Here is a 13,590-nt window from a genome sequence, read left to right as displayed (position 1 = left end):
AAATTTTGCCATTAATCTTTGTGATTCATGCTGCAAAACTGTAGTTAGAAAAGCAATTACAAAAATATTCTAAGATTAAGCGGAAGCCTCAGGATCCACAAGTAAAAGACATTTAACCAAAACAACAAATAATTGTGCCTTTAATTTGTTAAGAATTTGTTCAAACAGATTACCAATAATCCGAACCCCCAAGCTTTGCAAATTCCCTAGCAGATTTGTATCTGCAGACAAGGATAATACAACTACACGCAGAAGATGGGTCCGATTAAAAATAATAATAATAACTAAATAATTATTTGCAAAGCCAATACGATAATCAATCCACATATTGAATTATCAGCAATATAAATCAACGAATCATGTTATTCGCTGAAGCTTTACATATTGTAAGGATAAAAGTCATGGCATGATATTGGAACGTTACCAATATATTCAAAACCAACCATGATCGAAATTCTGAATCCTAGATGAGTTGAGAGGCTCTGATACCACATGTAAAAAGTAATTCGAAAATCAACAAGTTACTAGGTTCACAGATAAAACCAAAATTACAATTAACCAATCAAACAGTTAAAGGGAAATAAACTTATCTTCCAAAGTGGAGGAAGAAGAAGAAGCCATGACTGCTACGGTTTCATAAGGAGTCCTCTACACTCAAGCAACCGAGAGTCCTTGCTATCAAATAGGGTTTTAGCACGAGATAGGATAATACTGTGAGTGCAGGGACCTCCCTATAGATATATTCATACTCCCTTGATATCAGGCCTATTAACTGATACCTTGGATATTCCAAACTGATTAGGGTTCCGGTATAGTCCTCATAGGTACTGAACTCTTGTCAAGTCTTGATAAGGTTACTTGAATATAATTGCATGTTATTAGCCACTTAGGACTCTTAATCTTAGCCAAGTAGGATCGGAATTTCCTCAACATGATAACTCATACATTGAGCTATCAGTTTGTCGATAACAAGAACTCATTCTTCTTGACACTCACATCTTACACATCTATGATATTATAGCAAATTAGTCCATGTATGAACACCCAACAATCACATTAATGATCATGTGTTTAGTTTGAATATTGCCACACATAAAATAGCGTATAAGAGTACAAAGTATTCTCCGGCAACAGGAATCAAAATGCAAATCCAAGCAACAATCTTAGCCCAAAGTAGTAATGGGCTGAAGCTGAGCTGTGCAAACTCCAAGTATCATCGTCGTCTTTAACTTAGCAGCCATAAATTAGGATGCGCCGTTCAGGACAAAAAAGAAAAGTGAAGGGAAAGAAGGAAAAACAAAGATCAATTATTCAAGCTAAAACATATGGGGGTACACGTTCGCCCGTTGAGTGCAATAATTACAAAAATGGTCCCATGTAAATCAAACTATATATAAAAAACCCTGTACATTTTGACCTAAATATATACGATCTCTACCCAGTCATAGTTCATGGTTCATAGTTCATAGTTGGTGCAAAATCTCATATAGTTCGTGAGTTTCACACGTGCAATCCCATCCAACTTTAGGTTTTCAAAGCTTGAATACATCATGGAACACAATTATTTAAAACAGAAAAGAAAACAAAAAACATAATTGCATGTTGCATGTGAAATCTAGACTTTTTAGTCTTATAGCTTTGCCTCACTATCTCCCAATTGAAACTTGGCGGGTCCATAATGTGACAAGACGACATTATGCTAAAGCACTCGTCAGATTTTTGTTCAATTCCTTTGCAGTGCAACATATTATGTTAAAAAAAAAAAAACAAAAACTGCCGAATTGGAATCAAGTTAAAATTTGAAAGCTTACAAAATTAACTTTTAGGTGAAAAAAAAAAGTACAAATGATTATCAAAGACACGAAACAAATTCAATCAATTTTTTAACATACAATGAATCAATCATTAATTGAATGTGAAACACAACGCAATTATAATATGTTATTATCCAACCTATTTGGTGCATATTAGACAGTTGCTAGTTTTTTTTCTTTTTCTTTTCGTGTGGCTCAATTTGGCTAAATTAATGGCTCTATAACCCCTGTGATGTGAGTCAAAATGGTAGTGGACCCTTCCGCCCGACATTTGCAGTCCATAATACATTGGAAATCTGTTGTTTCACAAAGAAAGAACACACAGCAAAGTGCAAACTAAAGCTGTTAATAATAGTCATTAAATTAAACGAAGCAAAGTAAATATAATTAAAGTTCCGTCTAAGTGAACGAACTAAGTCACTAATTCGGAACATGAAGCCCTACAAATTTCAAACAGATTATTGAAACCCTTATTCAAGGGAAATGGGTCGGCTCCACGTCATGCATACATCTCACTGATCAATTTAATACTTCTACCATTCCTAATAAAGAAGAAAGTACTCCATATTGAAATCTTTTTAGATGATGATAAGTTTCAATTATGATGTTTGTATGTTGTAGTAATGTTGCATTAGGAGAAATAAGGACTTTCCTAAGTAGGAAGGAGAGAAGCATTATCTTAAAAAAGAAAAAGGAAAGACAAATGCTAAAAGGACTCTCTCAAAAGTGGGACTCATTATGGACTCTCTACCATCCCATGTTTTTGGTACAATATTTTCTAATGTTAACACGGGAATTAACATTAAACTGTGAGGTGATAAAGAGTCCAAAGAGATTCTCACTTTTGAGAGAGCCCCTTAGCATTTCTAAATATATATATATATATATATATAGTGATTATAAAAGGTATATTTAATGAAAAGTGCAACACATTTACTATAAGTACAAAATGAAGCACTAAAACCTAGTTTTGGACTTAATGCTCTTTACAGCATAGTGGCACGATTGAACTTTTCAATATTAGTATCCTCAAAGAGGATTTTGAGCTGAATCCATAATCAAAGCTAGCCTTCATGCAGGTGCGTGAAGACATTTTACGAATCACGGCGTGCTCCATGCAATTTACACATTTTAAATGTATTTATATGCGTAAATTAATAAAAGGAAAGTCAAATATTTGAAGTAAATGAATAATCTTAGATCATGCTAGAAGGGACCCCTCATAAACCAATTAAAGCAGCTGAATCCACATAATAAAATCGGTATCTTTTGAATTTATATTAAGAATAGAGAAAATAATATTTAATAAACAAATGATTGAATCACATTATTGCTAACTCATTGTAAGGCTAAGCCTGCCCCCACCCCAACCCCCTTAGTGTAGATAATATCGTTTGTTAAAAAAAAAAAAAAAAATCATTTGACAACTAATTTAATCACATTATTATCCGCGTGCGAAAGACATTTTTTATGACCGGCATTATACGTCTCTTAAGATGTTTTGAACGTGTTTAAAAATAGAGAAAATAATATTTAATGAAAAATTGATTGAATCACAGCATTTTTTTAATTATTTTTCGTCAAACTTGTGACACCAAAAACACTATTCATTGGGCCATTCGCTTTATATATAAAGATATCCACATGGTTACATCAAACTCTAAGGATGCGTTTGTTGTACCGGACTATTTCAGACTAGATTAGCTTCAGGGACTAAGCTGGATTGGCTTAGATTAGACTAAGGTGGACTGATTTAGTGAAATGTTTAGTACAGTGTCAAACTAAATTATGGACTTTTTTTTTTTTGCCATTTTTAGTTCACTTTTGCCTTAAAAATTAAATAAAAATTAATAATAAAGGGGGCAATACCATCCAAGTCTAGAGTTGACTAGATTTGAACCACATTTTCTTTCCCTTTTCTTTTTTACTCTACCTCGTTTCTCTTGTCCATGATTTTCTCTTTGTTGAATTGAAATTTCTAGCCTCAAATCTTGCATCAATTTCTTAATTTTCTTCTTCGATTAAGCACTGGGAGATGGGGTCAGTTTGTGGTTTGGAGGTCTAAGCCCTCCGATTTACAAAATCCCCAAATCAAATAAAAAAAATCTCAGCCCTCTCAATTCCGAAGACCTAAGCCTCCTGAGAACTTCTTTGATTTTCAAAAAGCCAACCTCTCGATTCGCTTCACGGAGGTGACTCCAGCGATGGTAGCTTTGCCAGGACCTCCACTAACATGCCGATATTTCTACACGCGGGCTCAAGAATTCAAGTTGAATCAACAACTCTCAAATTGAAAAGCTGTGCAATTGAACTGACCTAGAAATTAAAAAGCTTCGCATATGATATGCGAGGAAGAGAGGAAAGAAGATGCCACCACACTCTATAGATGACACAAGCAAGGCCGTTGGAGTTATTGAGAAGGTTGATTTCCGGAACAAGTCAGTCGGAATTGCCGACGATGCAGATAAATTAGTAATTTGAGCAGAGAGTAGCAACTCTGATGCTTAAACTGCATAGAAAGTGGGAGAAAGCGGAGAAGACGAAGTGAAGACCGTTTCTTGTTAGTACCGCTTAATACCAAGGTTCTACTCGGGATTAGATAACACCCTTTAGTGAGGTGCGGAGGGACTGCCAGTCGAGGCGAGTCTCATTTAAGTTAATACTTTGTCGCTCCAAACACGGGACTATAGTCCTAGCTAATCTTGTCCCTCCTAAGGAGGTCTAACAAACGGGCCCCAAGAGTCCAAGTAATGGATATATATATATATATATATATATATATATATATATATATATATATATGAGAGGAAATTAATTAAGTAAATAGTTAATTAATCTAGTGCCTGTTGATTGCGTATATCTTATTGCTATACAGCTTCTTTTCAATTTCCACTCGAATTGGTGCAAATAAAGAAGTGTTAGAAGCAAATGTTCTTTCTCTGCTTGTCACTCCCTAGCTACCGAGCGCACTTACCATTTTTGCCTACTGAACTGGTGTTTGTGTTAAACTGTCATACAAACTAGAAGTAGTATATTTTTGTATTCCCTATTCCTAATGGCCTTTTCATATGAGAGACGTAGTGAAAGAAACACGACTGCATAGTGTTTTCAGAAGACTGAGGTTATAAGGGTTCGATCCAACCAATATAAAAAGAAAAGCTCGATCACCTAGGGTTACAAAATTAGGATAAGAAGATAGTTGGAAAATAAGACACGTGGATGAATACAATTTGTCAACTCGTAATGTACATGTACCTAATCCATTTCTCTTTGGTTGCTATCAACTTTTTTTATACTCGGACCTTTTTATTTTTACCTTCTCCTTTTCATCCTGCCATGTAATGTTAGAAAATAGACAAGTCGAGTTATCATGCGACATTGTCACATCGCAGAATGAGAATGAAAAGTGAAAAAAAGGAAAAGAATGTTGCTAATATTTCTGATAATGGTGAGCATGGGGATAAAACTAGAGAAAGAAAGAAAGAGAAGGAAGCGAAGCTGGCAAGTGTAGAACCCTACAAAATGGAGGTGAGCAAAGCATGCCGGTTATGACAAAGACCAGACATTGTATCCGCCTCCCCACACCCCCCCCCCCCCCCCCCCCCCCCCCCCCCAAAACACAAAACACTTCACTTGTAACTCCTTGTATATGTTTGTACCATACTCCTTTCATCTCAGACGCTATTCTCTCTAAAAGTTTCCTTTCTCTCCTTTTTTTCTCTCTCTGCTCATTAGAACGAGAGAATCCTACGTAATAATAAAAAGGCTATAGAGTCCAAGCAAAAAGGGTACAAGAATATTGCTTTTTACATGCCCCGTGGGGGGGGGGGGGGTGTTGAAGCGGTTTCGTCATGATCAACTTTAACTTGTGAGAATGTAAAGGTAAAAGAGCCATACATTGGTAAAAGGAAAAACTTTACAAGAGCTTATAAGAGGTTGGACTCTTCCCCATATTGCTATTTGGTTTTATGATTGAACCTCAACTTTCTTCATGGTACCGAAGCAGCTTGGCTCACGTGTCTCATGTGTGAAGCACAACAGCTACATGTGCACCACCTCACCAGAGGGCGTGAGAATGTGAGGGTAAAGTCCCACATTGGTGAGGGACCAAATCATGAACCTCTTATAAGAGGTTGAGCTACTCCCTATATTGTCAATTGATTTTATGGTAAAACCTCAACTTTCTTCATAACTAGCTACACCTACCAAGTTACCCTTGCTTATGCGCTATAATTACCTTAAAAATACCGAGTTTCATTTGTTCTATAAATTGTACACACACACACACACACACTAAAGTGAGATTGAAGAATAATTTTGACTTATTAATTTGTCATAATTTTGTCTGACAAAGTAGTCATTTAGATACAAACCAATCAATGACCACACATGTAGGTGTAGATATTGCAACAATCATTAGTGAAACTCCAACCAAGCTGTTGCATGGGTTTGAACAATTATTGTTCTTAGGTTGCAAACAAGATACTTGCTTTAGTGATGATGAGATCTGAATGGATGTACCGTTGTCAAATTTTAAAATTTTGAAATGATATTTTTACATTTATGTTTACTTTTGTCATTTAATTCTTTTTACTTTCATTTTGAATGCCAAAAATAAATGATGGTATGCATAGGGAGAAAAATTGTGTGAAAATCATTGCTTCCAAACAAATCTTGGAATTATACTCCCAAATTTACTCTTAATTACGATTCTTGATCTTCAATTTTGATTTAGACTATGAAAAGTTATTCTACAACACACCATGTTGCCTTTGCGATTATTACTAGCACCTATCTCTCCTCTAAAGCCTGAGTTTGAAAGTGAGTGTTCCTCTTAAGGAAAACTAATGAAATGGTTTAAAAATTTTGAGTTTTAACGATAAGAACAAAATAAAGGATAAAGTAAATAGTATCAAGATTGACTTTTTAGTGTAGTTTTTCGTTAAAGTGAACAATACCTGAAACTTTTCGTTAAAGTTCCTTTAATTTTATTCATCATTAATCTTGTTATGGAAGCTCTCTTCTTAATTTGTAAGCAACAATGAATTTGTAGAACCTCTTTAAAAGTTCAAAGAAAAAAATAAGTAACAGAGGTAAAGGCATATCTTCATGCATAAAAAAGTTTGGAAGGTCTTCAACGGTTACAAATCCATGCCACTCAGTCAAAAGAGCTTTTTAGTAACCCGACAAAATCAGTGTCTTTTTTCCATCATCTGTCCCTGTTTCCCTTTCGACCCTCGGTGTTCAAACCATCATTTCTGAAGAAAGTCAAGGTTCCCAATCGTAATTATCTCCAACTTCCTTGCCCACTTTGCTCACCTTTTAATCCCTCTATCTATTTAAACAGTCCAATCTCCCACTCTCCCTCACTAAACTCTCTTCATCAAATAGTTTCAATTCCAAACCCTTTCTCCAATCCTTTCTGCTTTCTCTTCCAATCCACACATTTCTTCATCATCTTCATACAGAAACCCTAATTACTAATAGGTACGTCGTAGACATTTTACCAGAGATTTATTTATTTATTTTTATATTCCTTCAATTTTGTTTCCCTCAGATAATAATGATAATCTATTTATGTGTTGTTTAATTTCGAATGAAAACACTTACATTAGCAGTTATGATTTGACCTTAAATAATACTATTCTCTCTAATTTCAGTGCTGTTTTAGGTGGATATTAATAAATTTGAGCTGATGATGATCAAGATGGAAAAGAGACAACATCATCAAACACGTCTCATATGGTGCATGCTCGTGTTCTTATTCTTCTTCTCAATTCATACTTGTGCTTTGGATGGTAGTGAGGAACGTCAGCTTCTCTTATCCTTCAAAGCTTCTGTCAACGACCCTTCACACTACCTCTCAAACTGGAACACTTCAGCCAACACTTTATGCAATTGGCATGGCATCACATGCAACGACAATAACAACATCAAAGCCATCGAGCTCACCGGAAGAAACATCTCCGGCAAGTTATCATCCTCCATCTTCCACTTGTCCCACATCGAAACCATCGACCTCTCCAACAATCAGCTATCCGGTCAACTCCCCAAAGACATGTTCATCAGCGGGTCCAATTCGCTTCGCCGTCTCAATTTCAGCAACAATATCTTAACCAGCACACTTCCACAAGGCTCACTCACGACCCTTGAGGTACTAGACTTGTCCAACAACATGATTTCAGGCATAATCCCAAACGACGTCGGATTGCTTTCTACCTTGAAGTTTCTTGACCTTGGAGGAAATATGTTGGTGGGAACCATCCCTAGCTCCATATCAAACATGTCTAGCTTGGAGTACTTGACTTTGGCATCAAACCAACTTGTTGGAAAAATTCCAACACAATTAGGCCAAATGAAGAACTTGAAGTGGATCTACTTGGGCTACAACAATCTCTCCGGCAATATACCGGAACAAATTGGTAACCTTTTTCTGTTAAATCATCTCAATCTAGTTTACAACAACCTCACCGGAGAAATCCCAATCACAATCAGCAACCTTACTAATCTTCGGTACCTTTTCCTCTACGGAAACAAACTCACAGGTCCAGTTCCACAATCCTTATTCAGTCTCGAGAAACTCGTTTCTCTCGACCTTAGTGACAATTTTCTTTCAGGAGAGATTCCCGAATGTGTTTTCAACCTCCAAAACGTGGAAATCCTCCATCTTTTTTCAAACAACTTCACGGGAAAAATTCCCAAAGCTCTGGCTTCTCTGCCAAGGCTTCAAGTCCTTCAGTTATGGTCAAACAAGTTCTCGGGCCAAATCCCAAAACGTCTCGGAAATCAAAACAGCCTCACTGTCTTAGACCTTTCCTCAAACAACCTTACTGGGAAAATACCCGATACGCTATGCGACTCGGGCCGGCTTTTTAAGCTCATCCTCTTCTCGAATTCACTCGAAGGCGCAATCCCGCTAAGCTTGTCTTCTTGCAAGAGCTTGAGCAGAGTCAGACTCCAGAACAACCGACTTTCAGGTGAATTATCGGCAGAGTTCACCAAACTCCCACTTGTCTATTTCCTGGATATCTCGGGCAACAATCTCTCTGGAAGAATCGACAACAGAAAGTGGGACATGCCATCTCTTCAAATGCTGAATATGGCGAGAAATCGATTTTTTGGGAAGTTACCGGAAACTTTCGGGAGCCAAAAGCTGGAGAACTTGGACTTGTCCGAAAATTGGTTCTCAGGAAGTATCTTGCCGAGTCTCGGGACCTTTCCGGAGCTAATGCAATTGAAGCTTTCTCACAATGAGCTCTCTGGTCCAATCCCTCAACAATTGTCTTCATGCAAAAAACTCGTTAGCCTCGACCTCAGTCACAACCGCCTCACCGGCACGATTCCCACTAGCCTCTCTGATATGCCGGTTCTTGGGGACCTAGATTTGTCCGAAAACCAAATATCGGGCGAGGTTCCGCGGAATTTGGGCGCTAAAGTATCGCTTGTTCAAGTCAACATTTCCCACAACAAACTCCACGGCATATTACCGCCCACAGCAGTGTTTCTTGCCATAGATGCCAGCGCAGTGGACGGCAACAACCTCTGTGGTGGCAGTGACACTATGAGTGCTCTACCGCCGTGTAAGAGCGTTAAGAGAAACCCGACTTGGTGGTTTATTGTCACGTGTTTTCTTGTTGCATTATTGGCTTTTGGAGTTGCCAGTTATTTGTTTGTGCTATTGAGGAGGAGAAAGGAATTGGAGGTTAAATCGGTGGAGATCAAAGAAAGGATTTGGGAGCTGCAGTTTTTCGAATCAAAGGTTTCAAGATCAGTTACGATTCATGACATTTTATCGGCAGCCAAAGAAGGTAATATCATTGCCAAGGGTAAGACTGGAATTTCATACAAGGGAGAATCGGTTTCCAACGGAATGCAATTCGTGGTAAAAGAGGATTCTGTGAAATCACTTCCACCAAGCTTTTGGTCACAGATGGTTGAACTTGGGAAGCTTAGGCACCCCAATGTGATCAAACTGATCGGAATATGTCATTCCGAAGACGATGCGTATGTGCTTTTTGAGTATTGTGAAGGGAAAGTGTTGACTCAAGTTATGAGGGATTTGAGTTGGGATCAGCGCCGGAAAATTGCCGTTGGGATTGCGAAAGCTCTGCGTTTCTTGCATTGTTGTTGCTCGCCGAGCCTTGTAGCTGGTTGTATGTCACCAGAGAAAGTGATTGTAGACGCAAAAGGTGAGCCTCATATTCGATTGAGTCTCTCCGCACAAGTTCGGACGGACTCCAAGGGATTCATTGCTTCTGCATACATTGCTCCGGGTACGTACGTACTTGACTGATACACACACACACACACATGCCAGTATCTGATTTGTTATGAATGAATAATTAACGTTTAGAATATCTGAATATATATATATGCCATTATCTGATTTGCTATGAATGAATAATTAGCGTTTAGAATATCTGAACTTTAAACAAATAAAACACGGTCGCATCTTCTTTGTGCATGCAAACAATTTATGAGTCTAGAAATGCTGTATACTAAATTTTAAAGCTTCATTTTGTAGATGCTAAAGAAAGCAAAGTCTTTACAGAGAAGAGTGACATATATGGGTTTGGGCTCGTCTTGATCGAATTGCTGACCGGAAAAGGCCCCACCGACACTGAATTTGGCGCGCACCAGAGCGTCGTCGAATGGGCACGGTACTGCTACTCAGACTGCCATCTTGATGTCTGGACCGACTCGATGATCAGAGAACACGTGTCGAGCAATCAGAACGAGATTGTGGAAACCATGAACCTAGCTCTTCACTGCACTGCTGGTGACCCCACGGCTAGACCATGCGCGAATGAACTATATAAAACCTTAGACTCCATTCTGAGGACAAGTCGTTCTTGTGTTCCTGGCCTAAAAGTTTCTTCACCTTTTTGATTTCTCCCTCTAAGGATTTTTGTTCCTGTTTTCAGCTTCTTTTAACTTAATTCTTTTTTCACTTAATTTTTTTCTTGGGTTTCTTATAACGTAATGTACGTGTTAATGAATTAATTACCACCTTTTATTGTATTTTGTAACATAAGGTGTTAATTAATTTTTAGTATTATAACTCAAATGTTTAATGGTATGTTTGACATGATGTTAAAGGGGAGGCTGAAATGCTCCTGTGAATTTTTCCGGTCCACATAAGGTAGATTGTCGTGGTGAAGTCACCAACTAGTACCCTTTAAAAAAAAAAAGAGGATAGATAGCTCTTAAATCTTTCAATATGTTATTTCTTCAACATGCTTATTGGCTCCTACTTGAAGCTTTGTTCAACTTAATATCTTATATGTAAACGATATAGATCAGATGGCGAAATGGATCAAAGATCAAATTGAAAGGCTTAAATCTGACAACAAGATCCAAACATTGCATATTTAGACTTTAGTGTCTAATTTAGGTCCATGATATTCCATCTTGAAGAGAACAATGACACAAACAAGATCTAGAGCTAGCCTTGCCGTATAGGCATTTTGGTGGTTTACTAGCTCAAAACGAGATTTTAAGATTTTAGAGTATTTTCGGTATACCTTGTTATATGTTTAATTTGTTTCCTATTAGTACTCCAAGAAAGTCTAAGGATAACATACATTATATAAACAACTTTTAGGGTGCTAGGGTTTGTTATCTTTCATATTATCAATTAATAAACATTGAGATTTTCTTTATATATTTTCTTGTGGATTCCAGTTTATTTGTTCTTTAAGGTTATCGTTTGATATCTCTGTGTGATCGAAGAGTGTTAACATTGATAGAGCTGTTTCCGACCAGGCCACTATGCAGCAATCTTTCTTGTGACCTACATCCCTTCGAGGTAGCAATTATGATGCTTAATTAATAAAGGAATGAGGATCCTCTCCGGATCTTCTTTGTGAGGATTTTGAAGATCCTTACATCGTGTTCATTTATCATATATCATGCAGTTAGAAATTACTTTAAATATTTTTATTTAAAATTAAATACAAACAGTACTTGACGAAAACTGACTGCACGATGTGAGTATCCTCACATAGAGGATCCTCATTCTTAATAAAGACTACTGTTAATGATATCCATTAATTTCTTATTCTTCTATTAGCTCTATTTGCTCTTATGGCAATGATGAAAATGCATGATACAAGAATCCTTTTCTTTGATTTGTACAGCTGATAATCTATCAGCAGCAGAACTACTCATGATCATAAGGGCTAAAATAGTTCGAAGATTCCACTAAAAGATCAATCTAAACATAAAAGTTTAAAGTAGCTGACATTTTTTAGGAGATCAAAAAACCCAGCTCAGTTTTGCTGGCATGCACGGATGTGATCATCTATTTTTTGAAGGACATTCATCTTAAAAGCCTCAAGATTTCAATGATGGTTTCTTGGAGACCATGCAAAAGGTTATTTGGCTTCTTTCTTTCCATTCAAAAAGCTCCTTTCCGATCATTATATATAGTCTTTTTCCTTTTATAATATATTACTCAATTTCTTAGGGGAGCTGGGTCATGCATTTTTCTTCTCCATTTTTTTGTTTACTTTGTAGATCAAAAATCAAACAATTTTGGATTGGGATTCTTTGACTAAAGACAGGTGGGTTTTGTTTACAATTTTTGATTGTATGATAATAATTGGATACACGTGCATCCCATCTCAAAGGTGATTATGGTATATCACAGCAAGAACCCACTCATTAAGCACAACCCAAAAATGATAAATTTTTCGACCCAAATATAAATGCCCCTTAAAGTTGATGAATATTGCCGCCAACGTTGATCATAGTATGCTTAATTAGAAGTGCTTTTGACAACATGGTCGAAAGTATTTCCAACTAAAACTGTTATTTTACATTTCACCTCCCCATTGAATTTCAGCCATAAAAATCAATCCTAGCTATCTCGAACTAGCTCGAAACAAATTTAAAAGTGAAACATGAGCACAATGAAATTATATGGCGCCCTCGTTTACAACCCTGTTTTTTTATACAGATAGACAAAATACTTCTTCGATATAGAAACAATTGAAAACGCTTTACAAAGAAACACATAACATGCCTGCACATTCATGTGCTTTAAAATGCAATTTCAAATGAACATGTGATAATCACTTGCACGTGTTATAAATTTTTCTTTGTGCTGCTAATAAAAGCAAAAGACTTCATGCAAAAGAACGTCTGGAAAACGGATGATATATAGGAAACATCAATTCCTGGTGTAAAAATCAAACATCTTTTGCAAAACGAATGTGGATCGGCTAACATACACTCACGTACTTCTACGGAAACCAAGTCTTGTACTATACACGGTAGGCTACGATTACGACAGCTATTAGAGAGTTGAAATCTACACTTTCTACAAAATTTCGGTTATTCACTACCAATGATCGAATGCAATCAAGACGTAAATATTATTAACTCGGGGTATAAAACTTTATCAAATTCATTATCCTTAACAAAAATTAAGATGCTTTAGTACGTACTAGTTATTCAAAGAAAAAAGAAACATAAAGATTGGCTATAATTATAAGTTGAATCATTTAAATCTTGTGTTTTGTATCATTTAAACCTTGTGTTGTGTGTGTGTGTATGTGTGTGTGTGTGTGTGTGTGTAGATGCAAGATTGCTTATCTGATTAATGTAACAAGTTTAATCGATGTGACGATAAAGAGTACTTAGCAGAAATGATTACCAATTAAACCATATATATTCGTTATTCTGATCTTAAGTAAAGAAAATTTGAAGAAAGCTACGTGCATGATGGGGACATGTACTCCAAAGGCAGATTTGTGCTTGATGACAATTAAGT

At 36.7% G+C, this 13,590-nt stretch overlaps 1 protein-coding gene across 1 annotated transcript; it reads left to right on the top strand.

Annotated features, from left to right (window-relative positions):
* The first annotated feature begins 7,182 nt into the window (after positions 1–7,182).
* LOC137732948 (uncharacterized) lies at positions 7,183–10,937 on the top strand. The gene is made up of 3 exons (XM_068472452.2): positions 7,183–7,301; positions 7,475–10,087; positions 10,339–10,937. Exons 2-3 carry the CDS (start codon positions 7,510–7,512, stop codon positions 10,701–10,703), a joined length of 2,943 nt encoding a protein of 980 aa, XP_068328553.2. The 5' UTR covers positions 7,183–7,301; positions 7,475–7,509; the 3' UTR covers positions 10,704–10,937.
* The last annotated feature ends 2,653 nt before the right edge of the window (positions 10,938–13,590 follow it).

The sequence above is a fragment of the Pyrus communis genome, chromosome 15 (assembly GCF_041283825.1).
Source record: "Pyrus communis isolate YQ-2024b chromosome 15, ASM4128382v1, whole genome shotgun sequence".
NCBI lineage: Eukaryota > Viridiplantae > Streptophyta > Magnoliopsida > Rosales > Rosaceae > Pyrus > Pyrus communis.
The sequence above is the reverse complement of the archived record's forward strand: the minus strand, read 5'-3'. Positions and strand labels throughout refer to the sequence as shown.

What these genes read in the sequence shown, in the direction of transcription:
- LOC137732948 (XM_068472452.2), top strand. Translation starts at nt 7,510, where the DNA reads ATGATGATCAAGATGGAAAAGAGACAACATCATCAAACACGTCTCATA. An exon ending in TTCTGCATACATTGCTCCGG is followed by an intron (nt 10,088 to 10,338) that starts GTACGTACGTAC and finishes TTCATTTTGTAG; the next exon opens with ATGCTAAAGAAAGCAAAGTC.